Raw genomic sequence first — 24197 nt, forward strand, 5'->3', positions numbered from 1 at the left:
AGTGAGGATGGATTCATAAGTCCTCTTTCCATTGAGGCATCTACATGGGATTTTGGGATTAGGGAGGTGACTCCATTTACATATTGTATAGTGAAGGATGGGCCCTAGAAGGCGAGCAAATCATTTTTGAGGTAATTCCCTATGCAAACCAAAATTGCATGGCTAGGAATCACAGTGAGCTATAGAAGTGATTAGGAAGATTGAAGGCATTGATAGCTTCAATCAAAGCTTGGAGGATGGTAGATACATGAATTTTGAAGTCCCAATTTCAATGGGAAGTGTTGGTGAAAGATTCTTGGAAGGGAAAATGAATATGTTGTCTAATAGGTTTTGAATGTCTTCAAACCCTGATTTATATGCATGTTTGTAGGTAGTACTGTACATATAGTTTTGGAGCCAAATACCTTGTGAATCATTTAGATCCTTAAAATGGGTGTTTGGATCAAATTTTAGTTTCCCTCCTTGTTAAGGACTTTTTAAAGTTATTGGATTTTTTCACCAAAAGTAGGCCTAATTGCTTGTAGCCTATTTGGGATACAATTGTTTAGTTTCTTTATACTCGATTAGAGTTGTAATGCAAAATGTGGTTGTAGCCTTGGTAAAGGACCTTAATGAGCTCATAGAAGCCTACATCTCTCGGTGACATGATTGTTGATCATGTTGGGGTAGATTGTGGAATTTGTGGAGATGGAACCAAAAAAGCTAATGAAAGCCTAGGGAGTGGTATGTGGAGCTATTGTTCTATTTAATTTGTGTTTAGTAGTTGAAGGAAGTAGGATCTTATGTATAGAATCCTAAGGAGTGTAGGGTCAGTTAAGAACCTATTAGGTCAGGAGAGTTGGCCTAAGGAGACCCTAGAGAGAGATAGGGTGGGAGCAAGACTAGTGTTACATCATACCACCTCTTTCCTAACCGAGTCCTCCAACTCCAAAGCCAAAATACCCCAACATAAAGGATTGCCAGCAAGCCTAGGATGCTCCTGCATCACATATCATATGTATTGGTGCAGTAATTGCATATTTTTGGTAAGAATTTTTGCTATCCAAACTTCAACTCAAATGATGAAGGCCTAAATGGCTCCTAAATGAGGTGAAACCTCGACTAGTGAGTGCTTGTGTTATTGGCCATTATAGATTGTTAGCCAAGGATTCTAGAATGAGCTTACAATAGCCCATTAGGTCAACAGTTTGCTAGTTATGGCCTCAAAAAGTGGACCCTTCAGAAAATATAATTTTTGATTTGTCTTGAGCTCATCATGTGTAATAAAGTGTATTGGAATAATATAATATGAGGTTGGTTAGCCTCAAGGGTTAGGTCTTAATGTCTAGAACCTTCTCGAAAGGTTAAAAGTTCCTATATAGGGAAGGACCATAAGTTATCTAAGGTAGTTATGGGTGATTGTCGTAGCTCTATCATGCAGATTGTTGTAAGGAAGGTACCCATGTGGGTTTGCATATTGTAATTCTATCATCCCGCATTTGCAAGAATAGTAAGATGCCCATATTTTACTCTATCATTTCTTGTTGTTCTTCATTTCTATTATTTGTTGTGCTATTAAGGGGAACACCCTTCATTAGATTGAATGGATCTAAGCATAACCCTAAGATCTATAGTGATGTTTAAGCAACAATAGATAAAAGATATCTATTTAAGGAGGCATATGAAATGTTTTCTAAGGTTGGTTTGTTGTTGATTGGTGAAGTGTGATTTCTTGAAGGGTTTACAAGCATATTAGTGAAGGCAATGTTAGTGAAGTCTAGTAAATGAGTGAAGTCCAGTAATGAGTGAATGGAGATCTGAATTTGCAAAGTGAGTTGTATCTTTACAGATCAAACATGTTTTTACTTTCTAATCATTGTTGTAGTAAAATCCTTTAATCAAGATTGACATGTCAGTCATTTTGTAAATCCTTTGATCAAGGTGACATTTTAATGGAGTGATCGAAAGTCCTCTAACTAGGCCACTCCTAATAGGGTGATTAAATCCTTTAACAAGGTTAGACGTAACAATGTGTTTTGTAACCTTTAGCATGGTTGGCTCTTAACTAAGCTCATTTTAAAAGAGTGAAAAGTGGTAGCATATTACTGGTGTGCTTTCCTAAAATGGGTTTTGATGCAGGAGCATCCAGTGGTGTAAGGGCAATCCTATATCACCCAAAAATATGCTTAGAGATAGTTTCTCTTTAATGTATTTTTATTTCTAGATACCCATTTGGGTCAAATAAAGGTTCCAACTCTCACAGTTCCATTATTAGTTTTTTGGGTTAGAGTTTTTAAGCACCTTGGGATATGTGCAAATGCAAAAAATGGGTTATTTTTTAATAGAGCCAAAATTATGATGAGTTAGAGGATGTAATTTGGAGGGATAATTATACTTGTAATTTAAAACTCTCCAAAAAAAGAATCAAGTCAAAAGACCTTATGGTTAGAAAGTTGTTGTAGTTTTAAGTTTCCTGGAGACCTCCTAAGAGCTCTTCAAAGTCAAGTTTGAGGCACTAAATGACCCTGTACAAGCCCAAAAAATGGGGGATGAGCTAAGTTCTTCCATATGGCTCTAGAGCACTTCGAGAGCTTTCCAAAAATGTAAACAATTTGTCAATCGGAGTCCCAGTTCCAAAGTTATGCCTTCCGAAAGTTGGACTACCATTTCTGGATTCTTCTAATTTTGCACTGACTTCTAACATGACTTCTGGAACCTTCTGTTTTAGCAGTGGATGCCAACTAGCATATTCTAGAATTTATTCCTAACACTAAATGAATTGGGGTCTATTTAAGAACAGTTATGGCATTGTAAAGGTAGTTCTTAGTGGAGTTAGAGAGAAGGTACTGTGTGGAGGATTTCTTTCTCCAGAATCATACTATTGTAAGCCCATAGGGCATTTTCATTGATAATAATATTTTCCTTTTCTTGTGTATTCATTCTAGTCTTTGGTTGTGTCTCCATCAGGTTTTCATGTTAAATCATGGTGTCATATATGTGTGATTCATGATATTTACTGTTGTTTTATTTATTGTTGGTTGACATATATTGAACAGAGAGTTAGCTAATTAATAGAATGTTAAGTTGTTGATGAGATGCTATATAGACCGAGTGATTGTATGAGTTTGTTTAAGTTGTTTTAAGTTAGTAAAATTTGGATTGGTATATCTGGACCTGGGGATAACTCATTCAACCCCCCTCCCCCCCCCAAATTATTCTAAATAATCTAACAAAAAGAGGGATTTCCTTAGGCACACCCTCTAATTTTTTATTTGTAAGTTTTGTGATGAGAGAGGGAAATGACAAGATAGGTTGTGGCAATGTCCATGAGATTCTAAAGAAGGTGGAGACCATAAGATGAATGCAAGAATGAAAGGGAAGGAAAAAATATTTCTTAAACCTATAATCAGTGCCTTTTTCTATATGTGGGATCCATGTCATACCCCTCACTAGAATTCTTCATTATCCCTCAATAATCCCAAATCCATCCAAGACATTGCTAAAGTGGTTAATCACACTCTACAAAAAAAAAGGTCTCTCTTTGTAGATTCTCTAAAGTTAGCACAACCTAACTAAATGATTTTCCTCTTTTAAGCTTTTGACCTCCACCAAAATGTCTAAAATGAAAACTCTAAATACCTTCAAAGGATGACAACAATGGGATGTAATTTACCTTAAGCCAACAAACAGCTCTAGATAAATGGATCAATGCAAAATTAAAAATTTCAAGTCTTCAAGAAGAGTTCTAGGGGGTTAATGACAATCGTACTACCAAAACTATTGTTATAGGAAATCATAAGAGCTTCTGTAAGTTTACAAGAAAAAAGATGTTATTGGTTTCAAGATTTTGAGCGATGAGATAAAGAATTAGAGTGAATTGCAAAAGGTAGAAAAACAAACAAAGTAGATACTTGCAAGAATTTTCTAGATCTAAATGAGAGTTTTTTTAAAGAAAAATGGGAGGTTATAAAAACTATGTTAGGGCTTTTATCTTCTATGTATTTGTTCTTGCTCTATTACGTTTCTATGTATTTTGATAAAAGACAACAATTATTTTAATAATATGTTGTCATTTTGTTGTAAGAAATGTGTTTGACAAATAATTTCAACTAATTTTTGAAAAAAAAATGAAATATATGCTTATTTATTTCAATTATAAATTTCTCATCTTAAAATAAATAATAAAAGCCCTTTTCTACATAATTAAATTAAACTCAAAATATGAATTTTTATAACTATACTAAAATGGTGTATTAATTTCTAACTTTTTCATAATTCAAATACAATTGAATTCTTGATATTTCTAATAATTAACTCATAATATGCTTGATTCTATAAAAAAATTAAAATATTAATACCTTCTAATTAATTTACATAATTTATGTCTAAATAATTGATTTAAATATATTACTATAAAAATCAATTTAGATTATAATAAACTATGAACTACAAAATCTCAAACATTTAAATTTAAAAAATTTCAATCCATAATTTAAACAAACTAATGATCTAACTTAACCTTGTATCCAAAACAAAATAAACTGGTAACTTTAAGTTACTTTATAATTAAGTCAAAAACGAAATGGTTCCCATGCATTACATAAGAGCTATTATGAACAAAGTTGACCATAAAAATAAGTTCAATAGAATTAGTTTCATTACATATAATTGTATCATTCAATTTTAACCTGCCTTTCATTCAAATTTCTGTTTCTTCCCTCTATTGTTTTAATTGTGACAATGCTTCCTATCTCAGCACATTGAACCCACAACAGATCTTATCAACAAATTTGTTTAAACATGAGGGAAGATATGAACCCTGAACCCAAATTTGTTTAAACTGTTGTTCAGCTGCTCAAAGATACAAATATCTCCTTCGTTTATATTATTTGCTAGTAGAAAATGTCTCCACCCCGAACCTAACACATGCCTATTATCTTGAACAAGGCATTGAACCTTCCACTCCTTACCCTCTGCGTTCAAAAGAACTATCTCACTGTTTTGTCTTGGTAGCTGAAGCTGATTATTTTCATTTTTGAAAATTCTTGGTAGCCTCTGCATTCCAAACCATAAAAAATAAAGTTATTTCAATCCAAAGCATTGGATAACTCTCTAATAATGAATACAAATGTTCATTGTAGTAGATATTTAAGATCCATCCTTAAGTTTTAAATGAGTAATTAAAAATTCGACATTAAATTTCAAAGATCTATCCGTAAGTTAAAACAAAGATCCATCTGTAAGTTTATAAACTATAAAAGCTTCGGAAGGTATGTTCATGTAATTTGAACTTCTAGTTCTGACTGATCCTTTTTCCCCACAATTTCTAAATCATATATATTGTGATTTATTATCAAAATATTGATGGAAGAAACAAATCAATCGGAAACTCAAATCTCAAAAGCCTCTTATAAATTTAAGGAATAATTATTTATAAAGAATAAACGAAAACAGAGAATATATCTTACTAGCCGGTATGGTGTATTCACATTCCATGATTTCATAACCATCGTACAAAAAGGCTTATCTGATTTGAACATTTCCTTCTCGGAGGAGAAACCATGTCCAGGCTCCTTGGATGAATTGCCTGCATCAAAATCTAACTTTGTTATTACCCAACTTGAAAGGAGAAGCAGACCCAATTGAAAAAATGGCCTGCAGAAAAAATATTAAGTTTCCCGTTACACCAATCCTCATTTTGAAATTTAAAACAATCTCTGTAACTAAAACATCAAACATGCTGTATGCCTCTGGACAAGACTTTTGCTTACCAAAGAAACAAGATTTCCTCTTTCTCCTTTGATTTTCAGCCACTGCTTCAGCCTCATCGCTCTTTTCATCATCAGAGATCAAATCAATCATTTTGGTAGAATGGCGTCTCTGATCTGGCCAATGTTTGTTTTCTGCACTCGTATTTTTCACACACCCAGATCTTCCAAATATCTGAACCTTGAAATGAGAGTTAGATATGTACTTGAACACAACAAAATCACCCAACTGTAAGCCATAAAAATTGACAACTTCTTCCCAACCATGCCCAAATTGCAGTTTATTGTTTGTACCCATTAATTCCACTTCCCATTCCTGCCCATTTGGGCCTTGCAACACCATTTGTTCATGTTGGTCTCTTATAAACTCTGCAACAAATGCAGGAGGAATGCGCTGCAATAAAGCACAACACACAATTTCTCTTTACAAATTCTGAAACAGAGTAGAGATAAAACATGAAAACAACGCTGAAGTATAAATGTTACCAGTCTTTCTGCAAAATCTCCAAGCATAACTTTGAAGAAAGAGGCAGACCCATCGAAGCACTGTTTATCATGGGATTTCCCATGTCTTTTAAAACATTTATAACTGCATACTCTGCATGGTATAAAAAGCTCCCCTGTTTCTTCATCCTCCATCACAAAGCTCAGATTCAAAAGCCCGTAAAAACCAAAGCTATGGTGAACCAAACCTCTCTGGGCTGCTAATTCATAGTCATACCTGTGGGTTCGAGAACGTTCAGTAGTCTGCGAATTAATATACTAATGACACGTGAATTTTGAAAATCACAGTAGCAAATGTAATAATGAGCCTGAGTCTCTGATATTGACGTGCACTTGTAATCGATAGACGCACAGTTGAAGTCAAATTAACCCGCAGAATTCAGAGAAATTAACTTAGGCGCGGCGGAAAAATGATGGTTCCTGCATCGATATGTTTAATTCAAATCATGGCTGATGTAGCTGTATCTCTGGTGTGAATATCTAGGAAAGACACAAAGGGAAGAAATCGCATGACGCCGTACGGATTTGAAGTGTTGGCACTGGCAGACATGATCTATAAACCTGATTAGAGAGGCAAAGCAATATCTACGCAAGTTTGATTTGCTGTTGCGTAGAAGCTTCTTTCCCAAAAATGAAACCAATCATAGCTCTGACAGCTCTCCTGCCACCGCCATTCTTTCTAAGCAAACGATTTGCCTCAAAACGGTGCATATTTTAACCCTCTTTGACCCAACAACCTTGCGATTATGATATATTTGTTGTGTAAACGTATTATGTTGGGCCTGCGAAAAATGTCAGAGTTGATATTTATCAAGAAGAAGATATTTAACAGTAGAAGGACAGTATGTTGATTTTCTTGGAACAGCCAAATTCAGCGCACTTACGACAAGGGTGGTAGTGCCTCGCAGGAAGACTCACGCGGAGCTCTTCATATCTTGAATCAACTTTATTTCATGGGTAAAAAAATAAGTGGTGAATCATGTTAGTGTTGGATTTAGTTGGACGGTATAGTCCTTAATCAATTGTCAATTGTTGATCACGTATAACCCAAAATATTAGTTAAAATGAGAAGGGTTTCACAATGCTCGAATTGGAATCCCATTTTCTTTGTGAAACTATTTAGGCTAAGTGTAAGTTAGATGGAGGTATGGATTCTGGTTATCTTGCTATTTGTAATTGTCTTAATTTTCATTTTTAGAATGAGCTGCAGGTCAATGATATCATAATGTTCCAATCCATCCTAGACTTCAGGGAAGCAAGACTTCTGAAAGTCAACACTGGTGGTTCTTCTAAGGGGAATCCAGGGCCTGTTGACATTGGGGGTGTGGCTCAATGCAGCTCTGGAGAAATTCAATTTCTTTTCTTAGTGCATAAGGGTTGGCATACTAACAATCTCATGGAGGCCCTGACCATTTTATATGGTGTGAAGCAATGTTGTTTGAGGGGTTGACACAAGCTTATATGTGAATTTGAATCTCAAGTGGTGGTGAATTTGCTTACTTTGCAGTTGCTTGAAGATGTTAGTTGGCAATTGGCTTCAATTGTTAATCAAACTCTTCTCTTTTGTACTTCGTTAGAGTCTATTAGTTTTAATTACATTCCTCGAGAATAAAATAGAGTTGATGTTTGTGTGGCCAAATGGGCTTCTGGTCATGTTTAGGATTGGAATATTGTGGATAAGGGGCAGCTACTCTTGGATATGTCTCGTGAGTTAGATGACCTTGTTTCTCATGATAGCGCTCCTTGAGCTCTCGTTTTTGTTTCTCTTTTTCTCTTAATAATTTTACACCCCTCTTTTGGTAAAAAAGTTATTGTTGAATTGTTGTTTTTATTATAAATAGTTGTTTTCATTAAAAAAATCTAAGGAAATTTTTTATTTATTTTAAAGTAAAAGTTGATTTAATTTTTCTCTTAATGTGTAATGTTTAAAAATGGCTTTAAAAAGTGATAAAAATAAAAATCGTACTCCATTTTTATTGAGTGATAAAAGCAATAAAAGAATAATTGTTTATAGGGATAGAAGTACATTTATCTTGTATGTTTGTGTCATTGTCGACAAAAAAGGGTTAATAACTATGATTTGTACCCTAAAAGAGGTGCAATGGGTTGGCCGATAGGAATATAAATTAGATAATATTGAAAACTAAAATATAAATAAATGCAAATATATTTGAAAATGTGAGCTAGACGAATTATTTGTATAGGTCTAAATTGATTTGTTGTAATATGTATAATTGTGATATTGCTATCAATATTTTAACTTTATAGCTCTTTGAGTTGATCTCATTGACCCATGTTTCATAAAATATACATAATGTTGACATAACAGTCAAGCTTTTTATTAGTGACATACACTTATTCAAATTGTAAGTGTCTACCAAGCTTATTGTACAGTTAATAGTGTTAACCAAGCATTTCAATTTTTTATCGAGCTCTACAGTTGCTACTAAGTCCTTTGGACAAATTGCAATATGTGCGGAGCAGTTACAACTATTGTGAAGATCAAAAGTGTAAACCGAGCATCTGAGTGTATGTCAAGTTTACCAGTGTAAATCAAGATGTGTAGTGCTTACCAAGTTTGCAGTTGATATGATGTGAGTCTAGTGTTAACCAAGCCACTCAGTGTTAACCAAGTGATTCAGTTTATACCGAGCTTGTAGTGGAAGCATTGACCAAGTTATATAGTGTGAATCAAGTGATTCAGTTTATATGCAGAGTTTCACAGTATTCATTGAGTCACCAATGCAGACGAAGTTCAAGACTTCTTTGAAGTTATGAATATGGAACAAGCTTCTACATCTACCGAGTGCATGACAATGCTGAGCATTGATAGTGGATGCCGAGTATTAGAACCTCATCGAGTCAATCTTTAGAAATTGAGTGTATACATTTGAGCTGACTTTGTAATATTTGTGTGAACTTGTATTGTGGCTGACTTTGTAATTGTGTAATTATGTAATTGGATTGGTATATATGTAATGTATTGTATCACATTCAAGATATATAGAAGGAATGCAATGAAATCGAATTTAATCAGAGAATAACAGAAAGAGCGAATTACAAAGGCTATAGCAGTATAAGGAGCAAAAAAGATATATCTATCACAACAAGGTGATTTATACACACAAAGGAATCTCACTCAACAAAGCAAGTTGCAGATCAGAGATCAGCTATTGCTTCATCATACCAAGTGGATCAGTCAAGTCTTTTAACAATGTAGACCTAACAGTCTTATGCAAATCTCTTTACCGAGTGCATACTTCATTGTATGTTTGTAAATCCTTTAACAAGGTGGACCTAGCAGTCCTTATTACTCCTAACAAGGCAAATCATCAGAAGTGATCAATGTAAGCTTAACAGGCCAACTTTATGCTGCAGTACTAAAGCTTGTGGGTATCATCCCCACCCTATTTTTACTTACTATTTGGAAGGTTTATGGGTCACCAAATCTATGTGTCAAAGTGTTATGTATGCTTTCATGTTTTCAGATTCTTATGCATGCAATTAGATCAGAATATATGCAAAGGATTAATTGGGTAATTGAAGATAAAAGTTTTAGAGTTACTAATTCACTCCTCCCCTCTCAGTAACTTAGCTTTTCATAATATTTCCAACACATATTTCTTAATACTTGACAATATTTAGGGGGGAACATTTTGGAAAATGATTTGGTCAATGATTTTGAAAGAAGAGAGTGTTTTTGAACAAGTGTGGAGGCTTTGTAAAGTCTCAACAATAACTATAATATTAACCCTAACAACAATTGAAAGATGTTCTATTATCTGCACATCTACATGTAAGTGTTTTTTTTTTTTTATGGGTAATGAGTCAAAGCTTAGATTAATTATTATTATTTTTTTGTAATTAACTATTATTATATAGATTTGAATCAAAGATCTCCCACATGAGAGGCTCACAAATTACTATTGTGTTGTAGGCTCTTGCCTATAATTTTTCTAATTTTATGATGTGCTATTTTCAAATTATAAAATATGTAAAAAAATTATCAGCTAATGATATATGACTTTGTATATACATTTAAATTATCATTTTATATGTTTTATATACATTAAATTTTTACAAATATCTATAAGTCTTATTAAATGGTGACAAATAAAAGGTTACAAATTAAAAAATTTAATCAAATTGAAATTAATAATGTGATTAGGTGCGACTATTTAATTTGATTTTGAGAATGTTATAGTATTGTCCACAATCAAGATGAATACCCAATAGCTTACATATGATCATTAAATATAATTAACAATAAGTTTATTGAAGAGAAAGTCATTTTATTTGAAGCAATGTAGAAATAATTATCCATGATAGCAAATGTTGTAATTTATAAGCAAGACTATAATAGCAACCAAAACAATTAAATAGATAAGCCAAAAGCACCAATGTATTCTAAAGAAACTAAAAGTTGGTGAAGATTTGAGAAATTTTCCTTGAAAGAAACTTCATAAGAATGAGAAGTTAGACAATTAAATAAAATTTAGTACTAGCTATATATTATATATTTGATAATATATAGAGAAAGTGGATGGATATCAAGGCTTTTATTTTTAATTGTAACTCCTTTTAAAAGTAAATTAAAGTATTGACATCTCTAGACTTTCTCTATATATTATAAAATATATAGTTTATATAGCTAGCTAGTAACACCGAGAGGGGTAAGTCCTAAGAGTAAAATCACCATTTGGTTTTGTGTTAATGTCTAGATTATATATAGAATTAGATTTTATTACGATTATATATAGAACCACACTTATATTTCAGATTAAAATAATTTAATGTATGAGTTTGAGTTCAATGCAATTTAGTATTCAATTAGGGTTTCGGTTAGTGTTTAATTTAGTTTATTCTTCAATTGGTGCTAGGGTTAGTGTTCAATTTATCGTAATGGACAATTTATTATTCAATTAGGTTTATGGATATAGTGTCAATTTATTTTAAGGTTACATAATCATTTGGTATATGGATACAACTCAATTTTATTTAGTGTAACTTTGAGTTTAATTAGGTTGATAATTAGTGTTCAATTTAGTTTAGTATAGAGTGAGGGTTCTGTTTGATTCAAATTTGGGTTTAGAGATATGATACTTTAGTATTTTTAGGTTTAATGAAATGATTGAATTTGGATTAGCATTTAATAACTCATACACCTTAATTTGTGCTAGCATTTTGTAAAGGTTATAATTCCATTATGGATTTTACTTAGTGTATAGATTATGTAATAGATACAAAGTTTGTTCTCTACCATCCCCATCCCCATCTCTTTTATTTCATCTCTCTCTCTCTCTCTCTCTCTCTCTCTCTCTCTCTCTCTCTCTCTCTCTCTCTCTCTCTCTCACACACACACACACACACACACACACACACACACACACACACACACTTCTCTCTTTTACAAGTTCCCATTATAATTATCATGTCTCTAGCTCAAATTCTCTTGGTAATTACCATATCTCTCCCACATGTCCGCTCATAATTACTCTCTCTCTCTCTCTCTCTCTCTCTCTCTCTCTCTCTCTCTCTCTCTCTCTCACCATCATTTATGTATAATTACCATCCCTCCCTTTCGATCTTCCCAAATTAATCTATTTTACTCTCTCCTCCCTCCTTTGAAACAATGTGTCATCCCCCTATTTATCGTCTATGTCTACTTGATGTATCTCACCCTCTTCCACTTATATCTCTTTCTTGTAGGTTCCTATTATGGTTATTATCTCTCTCACTCAAATGTCCCCTTCTAATTACCACCTCTCTCTCACATTTCCTCTCTCTCTCTCTCTCTCTCTCTCTCTCTCTCTCTCTCTCTCTCTCTCTCTCTCTCTCACACACACACACACACACACACACACACACACCTATCTCCCACTAATTACTTACTTTTACTCTCTCAATCCCTCTTGTAATCATATATTTCTCCTCATTTACCATCTATTCGTAGCTCATGATCTCTCTCTCTCTCTCTCTCCATTAATTACATATAATTACCATTCCTCTCTTTCTATCTCTCTCTAATTAATCTCTCTCTTTTACTCTCTCTCCTCCCTCCTTTCACTATGTATCAACCCCCTATTTATCATCTATGTCTACATGATGTCTCTCACCCTCTTGCACTTCTATCTCTTTCTTGTAGGTTCATATTATGTTTATTATCTTTCTCACTCACATGTCCCCTTTTAATTACTCTCTCTCTCTCTCTCTCTCTCTCTCTCTCTCTCTCTCTCTCTCTCTCTCTCTCTCTCTCTCTCTCTCTCACACACACACACACACACACACACACACACACATTCATGTGTATTATAATGCTCCACCAAGGAACCCAAAAGAAATTAATTTAAAGTTTCACTAAGTTTTCCAAACAATTTTTTTAAAGATAATAAACAAGAACAGATAATATAGCAGAAGCAATAACTCACATACATACAACCATCCAAAATAAATGACATCTTTTAAGGGTTCCATGATGTTGAATAATGTTTATAATTTTATTAATATTAAATCTAACACATAACCAAAATCTACATCGTGGAATAACCACAAGTACGAATTCAATTAAATGATATATAATTATATAAGATGTCACTTGGCATAACTAGAATGCATAATCATCCACTATACAAGTCATAGGGTATGAAAAGATCAAAGAATATACACCATAAATAAATACATCATCTCATAAGATCTTTGATAATCAAGAACCGTATAACAAAATATAACCATCCATCATAAACACAAGATAAGAAAGAAAGGAACAACTACACAAGTACATCCAACAATGACATCTAGTTGTCAGATCTCAATGGTATAATAAAAGAACTACCACTTGACCTCGTGGAACTAAATGGCCCACTCCCACCACACTGAGGAGATATTCTCGAGTCCCAAATGAATATCAATCCACTAGTCATAACCAACATCTAGGTCAAGGAAATCCTGATAGCAATCTATCTCAAAGGTACCAAGGCACAACTATCATCTAATCTCAGAGGCGACAAAGACACATAGGAAATCTACTATGCAAGTGGGGAAGTTTCATCGAATGATACAACTATAAGGTTATCTTGGTAGGCTCTCTAGACTCCACCTCCCTAGTGTCTCTATGCAACATCAATATCATTTCATACAGACAAGGCATACTAACAAAAAAAGGTTGCAACCAAGCATCCTGCATACTCCCATCCTAACATGTACTAGCACTCAAGGCATGGACAAGGAAAAAAATTGACCCTTACTAATTCATTTTACTCTCATTTAATTAAATGTTATAACTTATTTAAAAAAACTTATAGTGGGTTACCCAGGCAGCCTCTTTAGGGCTTCAGCCTCCATTGCAAGCCACCTCCCAATGTAAACATAGATTACCTACCCTAAGCTCATGAAAAGTAAAACTCAAAAAATAACAATTTTCACCTTAGTCCTTTACAAGCAATTGGGAAGTACCTAAAGAAAAATCACAATATTGACCTTAGTCTTATGTAGGCAATTAGAAAGTGCCTATAGGTAAATCACAATAGTTAGCTTAGTCCTATACAAGCAACTAGAAAGCATCAAAAGATAACTGATAAAAATTCAAAGGTTACACTAAGAAAATCACACCATTCACCTCAGTTCTATACAAGCAACTAGAAAGCACTAACAAACATTTGATCAAAACTCATCATAGAAATATGTGACTACATCATAATGGTCAGGTATAAAAGATCATATACATAACATCATCACATAAAAAAATCTCTTAATCCTCTGGTAAACATCCTAACTGGTCAACGTACTAAGTCAAATCTGAAACCCCAACATGAACAACAACAAACCTCTCATTAGAATTTTAACCATTGTTTTCATAGTTCAATTCATTTTCAAAACACAAAGATTCAATAAACAATCAAGGTTTCAGTTTTCATTACCAAAGTGTCAAAATTACTAAGGTTTTTAAATTATAAAAAAATTGTAATAAATTCCCTCTAGTATTAGGAACCATTTCCTTATAAATGAATCCATTTTTTTCCTTTTAAACAAAATAACACAACTTACTGCTAACTTGTAAAACTATTTCTTTTGTTAAATATTATTAAAATTAAATAATACTTATTAAATTATTTAAATTAATAATTATCAAATTATTAATAAAATAAAACTAATTTATTAATAACCATAATATTGTTAATTAATAATATAATAAAAATTATTTAAAATTATTAATAATATTTAGTGTTAATTAAATTAATTTCTAATAATTAAAAACTATATTAAAATTAAAAATAATTTTAAAAAATAAAAATACCAAACCACATGCATGTACTTTGAAAGGCCTATAGGTTGGCTCTATGAAGTCATGTCAACTGCTACTATTGTATAGCCTTATGATAGTACCTACTACTATGGCAACAACAAGTTGTCGTGTGGCCTGCTTGATGCAGTTGTGGGTGGGGTGGGGATGTGGTGGCCTCTACCCCACTTCAACTTTAAATGATATTTTTTTAATTTATTTTTTTTATTAAAAAAATAAATAAAACCAAACCCCCCTACCCACCACCACCACCCCTCCCCCCCACCCCCAACACACACACACACACACACACACACACGTATATCTATATATATATATATATATATATATATATATATATATATATATATATATATATATATATATACACATACATATATATATGCATATACATTACACACACACAGACACAGACACATATGTATATATATGTGTATACATACATACATATGACATATATACATACATACATACATATATATATATATATATATATGACACACACACACACACACATGTATGTATGTATGTATGTATGTATCTGTATATGTGTATATATATACATATACATACATACATATATGTGTGTGTGTGTGTGTACATACATACATACATATGTATATATACATATACATATGTATGTATGTATGTATGTATGTATGTATGTATGTATATCATTTTTATAATTATCACAGTTAAATAAAATATGGGGTGGGGATCATGGAGTTTAGGGACCTCATCTTGTAGGACAAAAGGAGTGCTCAAGGAAAATCCTTTGTAGAGCAGATGAAGGACCTTCATGACTAGGTTAGGAAGACCTTACAAGACCAAGTGGAAAAGTACAAAACCAAAGGAGATAAGACAAAGAGAGATTTACAATTTAAGGTGGGGGATTTGGTCCTTGCCTACCTTAGGAAGGAGAGGTTGCCAAAAGGGAAACCAACGAAACTAATGATGAAGAAGATAGGACCACTAAAGGTCTTGCATAAGTTTGGGAATAATGGATATGAAGTGGAGCTACCTCCTGATTTGGGTATCTCACCCATTTTAAATATATGTGATATGTTTCCTTATAAAGGTCCTCCTTCTGATATGGTCAACACACTATTTCAGACTTGGGAGAAGATGACTGCATTAGATATTTGCCCCCTCCTCAACCTCTGGAGTTGGAAAGTATAGTGGAATCCAAGGTGATTAAGAAGACTAGGAAGGGTACCTATAAAACCTATTTGGTAAAATGGAAAGGATTACCAAATGTTGAAACTACTTGGATGACTGAGACAGACATACTGAAGCATGGATTCACCATTAACGACCTTCTAACCCAAGGGACTTAAGTTCTTTGTCCCAAGGGAGCATGGTATAGAGTACCCCCATTTTTTATTTTGTGTGTTGTTTGGGTGTTAGTTAAGGGTCTTGTTTGAGTCTAATAAGATGCAATGGTCCTTGGATCCAACTTTGCCCCATTTTGTTTATAAAGAGCAAAATTTGTCATAAGGTCCAAAAGTTGTAAAATGTTGTTGAGATTGAGAAACTATGGTACTTGGTCCCTCATAGGGCTCTAAGGAACCTAACTAAGGTCCTAGGATAGGTCTAGGGACACCCACATGCAAAAAAGCAAAATTTCTCTAAAGTTGCTTGAGCATTTTTTACAATTTTTTGCAAGAAAGTGCAAATGAAGGAATGGGAGGTTTTAACCAAAAATTCTTGGGTATTTGAGCATGGTATGAATATTTCTTAAGGTTAGAATGAATTTCAATTGTAGACCACATGTGTGAGAAAACTATACAACCGTTTTTCTAAGTTTTCTTTGTACTTGCAAAGGTTTTGTACTCTTGTACATATGTGTATGGATTGGGCTGCATGATTTGACTTCGTGATAGTGTAGAGTTTCATCTTATCTTTATTTTTCATATTCAATTTTGGTTTCAAGATGTAGAGTTGAAAAGTTTCAATGGTTTCTAGGTGACTAGACTACGATTCCATAGAGTTGCAACTCAAACAACAATGCCCCTAACTTGATCATCCATAGTTGAAAATATATGAAACCTTGTGGAATGATAGATTAGGCCTTGTAAATAGTTTTTTTGATTTCCTTTTTATTTTTGCAATTGATCTTCTAGTCATGGAGTGATGCCTTAGGCTGACTGATTGGAGTAAGTGAGCCAAGATAGCGAGAAGAAGTGTTTGTAGAGCACACCCATGATATGATATGGCCTACCCAATGGCATGGCTAGAATCCCTAGGATGTCCCCTTGAAGAAAGAAGTAGTTTTAGGAGTTAGTGTGAAGTTTGAAGACTTATATGATGCATTTTGTGGAAACTGGTCCAAAGGCTTAAAAGATGGGCTAAAAACTAGGGCCTGAGAGAAAATAGGGTTGTGGGTGACTTGAAGATCTATAATTTGGGATTCCAGAAGTACTAGGTGATATCTTTCATATTCATATGGTCTTCCATAGGGTTTTTGTAGAAGAATTTAGAGAAACTGACCAAAATAGTAGACCTAGTACAAATAAGCATAAGTAGCCTTATTTGTGGATAGTGATAATTAAGTGCTTTCTAATGTTTTTTTTAAAGCCAAAGTGGACTAGCCACCATATTTATATTTATAATAGAAACTGAGTCAAAGACTCATCTGGGAAAGAATCAAAAAAAAAAAAACTCAAAATCCTTGTCATATACATGCATAAAATGATAATTACATTTGATTTTCAACAAGAAGACCTCACATTCATTGAAGATAAAGCATGGTTCTTTTTATCTTTCATCATTAGTTTGTTGAATTCCTTATTAGACTTTATAAATGCACCCATATTTAGATCCCCAAAATCCATCCCATCACATCCTATGTTAGCTAGAAAATCTGCCAACATATTGCCTTCTCTCAGGGTATGGGAAATATGAATAACCTTGAATGAGCCAATAAGAAACCAAATTTATTGAAGGATATATGAGAGTTTCCAATTATGAGATTCTTGTTTAATGCATGAGTTTAAGATCACTATGGAATTGCCTTCAATTTGAATTGCTTGGTAACCCCCTTTTTCCAAAATTAATCCTTCAAACAATGCATAGGCCTCAGTCATGTTTTGGTACCTGATAGAATAGGGGATGTTTTGATGGTAATAACCTCTCCATGATGATCCCTAATACAAATTCCTATCCTAGATTTTCTTGGATTGACGCAAGAAAAGCCATCAAAGTTAATTTTAACTGAACCACATGTGGGAGGGAACCATTGACCTAAATCCCCAAGTGTTGGGAAGACTGGTTATTTATGATGAAGCCATCCAAAAGGAACATGGATGCCTTTCCAATCTCTAATAATAATGTTGTCCCAACTAGATAAAACTAGATTGCATTTGACTCTGTGATGACTAGCATTCGCAACTTCCGAGATGGACTTTTCAATACCAATAAGAACATATTTAATTGGTGAAGAGATCTTACATAAGATTATATTGTTTCATTCCCACCAAATTCCCCAAACTACTAATACATGGATGTATTTCCACAAGAAAGGGAAAAGTGAGGAAGAATGTAATACTGGCTAGGCTTAAAAGAGATCCCAAAGTTTGTTTGGTAGAGGAGAAGAAAAATGAAGTTTTCTAACAACAAACAACCAACATTGTTGAGAAAATGAGTAGTTTAGGAAGAGATGATCTACATCTTCCAATTGAAGATCACACAAAAATCACTTGAAAGGTTAGGCAATATTAAGTTTGGTAAGACAGTCACTAGTGAGAGCTCTCTTTTTTAGAGCTATCCAAGCAAAACAATCTTCTTTGGGAAGAGTGGAAAAATTCTAGCAAAATGAAAAAGCACAACAGTGAGTGTTGTTGGAATCTTTCTATTGAATAATCATGTACCCATCTTTAATATTGTAAGAGTCTATTTTTCCAGGGGCCCAAAACAATTTATCCTCCTTTCCTGATAAAAAGACCACTTTGTGTGACAAAATTGTCCTAAATCTAGCTCTATCCTAAGTAGATATCTAAATCTAGCTCTATCCTAAGTGCTTTTTAATGTTACCAAAAGTGTTTGAAAGGACTAGAAAGGATAGGGAGGATATCTTCAACATTAGGAAGGGCCCAAGGATGGTGATGGAAAGACCCTAAGTAGGGGTTTGGAGTTCTAAGGGAAGGAACAAGGTACATAAGGGCTAGTAGGACTAGTTCCTAAACAAGAAGGTTATGTTCTAGACATCAACTCAACTATACCTAGGAGGCAAGTTGTGGTGAGGGTCTTGGAGGCTAAGATTGGTGGAGAGAACATAGGAGGAAGGAACCATTGGAAGGCTCAAAGGGTCAAACCCTAGTTAGTATAAGTTAAGTTCAAGAACACTAAACCCTTTGCATCAGTATTTGACTTCTTTTATAAGTGGTTGGTCTCTTTCTCCTTTTATTAATTGTATTCTATAGAAGATTTCATTAATAAATGTAAAGACACCAAGCATTCATCATGTTTATTATTAAATTTTCTAGACTAGCAAACCCAATAATCCTCCATTGTGTTCAAAAAATAAAAGCTAATAAACAAGAATGTAGGTGCATTCCATAGGTTGTATTTTTGGAATACATAGTGACAACTTGGTAGCCATAGAAGTGTCATCGGGGGATAGTGAGGGAGAGTGGGAGAAATTTAAAGATTTTTAAAAAAAATATTTATGGAAAATAATTTCAATTTTTAGGAGAAAAGGGTTAAAGGACTAGGACTTGCAAGGAAAAAAAATGGAAATGGAAGGGGTTCCCTTAGGTACAATCTCTATGTTTGTGTTTGTAAGTCCTGGGATGAAAAAAAAAAATGATAAGATAGGTTGTGGTAATGTCTAAAGGACTCCAAAGAAGGTGAAGACCATAAGATGAATGCAAGAAAGAAAGGGAAGGAAAAAATCTTTCATAGACCTATAGTCAGTACCTTTTGTTATATGTAAGATCCATATCATGTACCCCTCACTGGAACTCTACCTTATCCCTCAATAATCTCAAATCCATCTAAGAAATTATTAAAGTGGTTAATTACAATATACAAAATTGGAGATCCTTTGTAGATTCTCTAAAATCAACACAGCCTAACTAAATGATTTTCCTCTTTTAAGCTTTTTATTCTGAATAAAATTCTAGAATGAGAAATTATAAAACCTTCTAGTGATACAAGAATTGGATGCAATTTAGCTTAAACCAACAAACTATTGTAAATGAATGGGTTGATACAAAATCAAAAACATCAAGTCTTCAAAAAGAATTGTATTGGGTTAATTGGCAATCAAGCTACTAAGACCATAGTCCTAGAAAATCATTAAGTACAACTTCAATAAATTTAGGAGAAAAATTATGTTATTGGTTTCAAGATTTTGTGAGATAAGCTAAAGAATTTCAGTGAAAGAAAAACAAAAAGTCTAATTTCAATAAAAACAAGAAGTTTTAAAGCAAACAAACAAAAAAGATGATACTTCCAAGAACTTTTAGACCTAAATTAGAGTTTTTTAAAGAAAAACATGAAGCTATTAAAACTAAGAATAGATTTTAATCTTCTACATATTTATTCATGCTCTATTACTTTGCTATGAATTTTGAACAAGGAAAAATTATTTTGTCATTTTCCTGTAGGAAATGTGTTTGACTAATAATGTCAACTAGTTTATTTTTTTAAAATGAAATATATACTTTCTTATTTCATTTATACATTTCTAGTCTTAAAATGAATAATTAAAGGTCCTTTTTTTATAATCAAATTAAACTCAAAATAAATATTTAAAACCATGCTAAAATCTCATTTAGTAATTTCTCACATATGCATAATTCAAATTTAATTAAATTCTTGATATCTCTAATAATAAACTCATAATATGCTTGACTCTATTTAAAAAAATTAATATACCTTACAATTAATCTACATGATTTTTATCTAAATAATTGATTTAAATATATTGCTAAAAAAAAAATCAAACAAGAATCTATAAGGTTTTGAGTTGAATCTATCTAACTTAACCTTATCCATATATCAAAATATATGAATAACTAGAGGTCGTTTGGTTGCATGAATTGGGTGGGAATAGGAAATTCTAAATATCCAATTTGACGTTTGTTTGCAAAATACAAAATTAGAATTAGAATTCATCTATCCTTATTTGAACCCAAAATGAGGAATTCTTAAAAAAAGATGGAATAAAAATAGCTTATTCTTATTCCATTTTTTAATAAACCCAATTAGATGGGTTGGGGTCCGTGACTTTGCCGTTTGATTATATTTTATCATTTTGATTTCTCAACTATTTTCTCCGATTACTATGTGATTTTTTTAAATGAAAAAAAGACTAATATCATATTTGATATCTTTTCAAAACTTCCATAAAATTATCTTTACAAATAAATCTTGTGTTGAACAAATAAATTAACTTTAACTTTCATAAACTATGTTGACAGATTATTTAAATATCATATTATTGATCTCGATTTATTTTTATTTTTTATTTTCTTCAATATATTTAAAAATAAAATGATTTTAGTTTTGATCTTATACTCATTAAAATAATTTTATTTTAATAATAATTATCTATTGTTGTGAGCAAAGTTGACAATCAAAAATCAATAGAATTACTTCCTAAACTCAATCGTTTCCCTGCCTTTTGCCTTTTTCCTTCCTGTTTCTTCCCTCCTTTGTTTTAATTGATCCCATAATAAATCCTGGAAGCTTTTCAGCCATCCTGGTCATCTGTTAGAAGATAACTCTCCCATTTGGTAGAAGATGAGTATCTTCCACATGAGGGAAGATATAAACTCCGAACATAAATTTGTTTAAATTGTTGTTCAGCTGCTCAAAGATACTCGCATCTCCTTCCTTATATTGTTATCACGTCTGAAATAAATCCAACCCCCACTTAACATGCGCCTGCTGTCCATATTAAGGCATTGAACTTTCCATTCCCACACTCTCCATTCAAAAGAACTACCTCAATGTTTGCCCTTGGCAGCTGAAGCTGATTTTCTTCATTTTTGAAAATTCTTGGTAACCTCTGCATCCCAAACCATAGCAAAATCTAAGTTACTTCAATCAAGAAAGCATTGCATGTAATAAATCTTTATTAACACAGATACAAATGTTCATAATATGAGATGTTAAAGATTCGTTCATGAGTTGGGTCCTTTTTTTCCTCATCAACCTCTCAATGGATTAAAAAATTAAAATTAAAATTAAAATTAGAAACTCAAATATCAAAACAGATAATTTATCTTACCAGCCGGTGTGGTGTATTCATATTCCATGATTTCATAACCACCAAACAAAAAGGCTTGTCTGATTTGAAAGAAGAAGCAGAAGGCCCCACTGTCATTTGCTTCTCAGAGGAGAAACCGTGTCCAGGCTCCTTGGATGAATGACCTGCAACAAAACTTTGTTATTACCCAACTTGAAAGGAGAAGCAGACCCAATTGAAAAACTGCTCTGCAGAAACAAAAAAATTAAGTTTACTGTTACAGCAATCCTCTTGAGATATGCTCATTTTGAAAGTTTAAATAATCTCTGTAACTAACAAATCAAACATGTTCTATGCCTCTGGACAAAACTTTTGCTTACCAAAGAAACAAGATTTCCTCTTTCTCCTTTGATTTTCAGCGACTGCTTCAGCCTCATCGCTCTTTTCATCATGAGAAATCAAATCAATCATTTTGGTAGAAGGGCGTCTCTTATCTGACCAATGTTTGTTTCCTCCACTCGGATTTTTCACACACCCAGATCTTCTACATATCTTAACCTTGAAATGAGACTTGCATGTGTAATTGAACACAACAAAATCACCCAACTGCAAGTCATAAAAATTGACAAAATTTTGCCAACCATACCCAAATTGCAGCTTATTGTTTGTACCCACTAACTCCACTTCCCATTCCTGCCCATTTGGGCCTTGCAACACCATTTGTTCATGTTGGATTCTTATAAACTCTGCAACAAATGCAGGAGGAATGCGCTGCAAACACAAATTCTCTTTACAAATTCTGAAACAGAGTAGAGATAAAAACATGAAAAAACATGTACAAATGTTACCAGTCTTTCTTCAAAATCTCCAAGCATAACTTTGAAGAAAGAGGCAGACCCATCAAAGCACTGTTTATCATGGGATTTCCCATGTCTTTTAAAACACTTGTGACTGCATACTCTGCATGGTATAAAAAGCTCCCCTGTTTCTTCATCCTCCATCACAAAACTCACATTCAAAAGCCCGTAAAACTAAATCCTTTGAAGAATCAAACCTCTGGGCTGCTAATTCATACACGTGGATTCAAGAAGGTTCAGCGATCTGCAAATTAATATACTAATCAATTTAGCAATTTATTATAGTGAATTTTATAAATACGGTACCAAGTGTAATAATGAGTTGGATGGGTGTTGGCTAATATCCACACAAAATGTACCAAAGACGAACAAGAGTCAAACATATTTTTTAGATTCAGGTTCTTTTAGATTCAAAAAAAAATATAGATTATAAAAGATTAAATGATAAAAATTTCAAAAAAAATCTTCATATTTTATTTTTTTTAAATTTAATAAATAGTACAATTTGTAGGAGGATAGCCATGATGGATGCACAAATGAAGTCAAATTAACCCGCAGAGTTCAAAGAAATTAACTTGGCGCAGCCAAATAATGATGGTACCTGCATTGATATGTTCAACTCAAATCATGGCTTCTGTAGCTGTATCTCCAATGTGAATCATATCTTGAAAATGTAAGATACAAAGGGAAGAAATCGTATGATTGCGTACGGATTTGAAGTGTTGGGAGACATGATCGTGTCCCACTGCCATGGCAGCACCCAAGAAAGAAAGCAATGTTGTTTAGAGAGGCAAGGCAATATCTATGCAAGTCTAATTTCATTTGGAAACTTCACAGTTGTCATTTTCTCTGCACTTGCCTCTTGCCTAGAATGAATCCAATCAAATCATAGCTCTGACAGTCGTCCTGCCACCGCCATTCTTTTTAAGGCCAAGCCCACGCAAAAGATTAAACCTTGCTCTCTGTTTCAGCAGTGGGATAATGACATATTTGCTGTGTAAACGTATTATGTTGGGGCCTTCAGAAAAAACTAACAGTAGAAGGACACTTGTCTTTCTTGCTCTCTCGTTTTTAGCGGCCATAACTTGAAGATACTGTTGCTGATTCACTGGCGGCTTATGCATTTACTAATATGTTGTTGGGTAAAATATAGTAACTGCCAAATTCAGCACACTTAGTGACTTCCCAGATCCCAGGATTCTCCCGAAGCTCTTCATATCTTGAATTAACTTTACTTCATGGGTAAAAAAGAAGCGGTGAATCATGGAATATATGGATCTAGTGCGACACTATAGTCCTTAATAAATTGTTGACCATGATAAGGAAGATAAAAAAGGATGATGTATAATCTAGAATGTAAGAAAAATGAGAAGGGTTTGAAAGCTCTTGCTAATGATTGGTGGGCTACTTCTGAACCATCTACATGCCGAAGCGTCTACACAGCCGACAAAATGGCTGAGATAAAACTTTTATAATTATTTCTTATTTAATTTTAAATTAGAATTTCACTGTTTTACAATTTTTAAATGGTTAATAAATACTAATATACAACCATTCTGTCTGCTGTATAGCCATTTCGTCTACATGCTTTATTG

At 33.2% G+C, this 24197-nt stretch overlaps 1 protein-coding gene across 1 annotated transcript; it reads right to left on the minus strand.

Annotated features, from left to right (window-relative positions):
• Positions 1 to 4631: 4631 nt before the first annotated feature.
• Positions 4632 to 23726, minus strand: LOC149550002 (putative B3 domain-containing protein Os03g0621600). The gene is made up of 9 exons (XM_089794409.1): positions 23502 to 23726; positions 22594 to 22740; positions 22126 to 22516; positions 21788 to 21930; positions 21503 to 21565; positions 6234 to 6494; positions 5751 to 6141; positions 5448 to 5566; positions 4632 to 5034 (listed from the first exon to the last, which is right to left on the minus strand). The coding sequence occupies exons 1-9, from the start codon at positions 23724 to 23726 to the stop codon at positions 4774 to 4776; spliced, it is 2001 nt and encodes a 666-aa protein (XP_089650535.1). The 3' UTR covers positions 4632 to 4773.
• Positions 23727 to 24197: the final 471 nt, after the last annotated feature.

This window comes from Cupressus sempervirens, chromosome 7 (assembly GCF_028749045.1).
Source record: "Cupressus sempervirens isolate cs-2001-9-10 chromosome 7, ASM2874904v1, whole genome shotgun sequence".
Classification (NCBI taxonomy): Eukaryota; Viridiplantae; Streptophyta; class Pinopsida; order Cupressales; family Cupressaceae; genus Cupressus; species Cupressus sempervirens.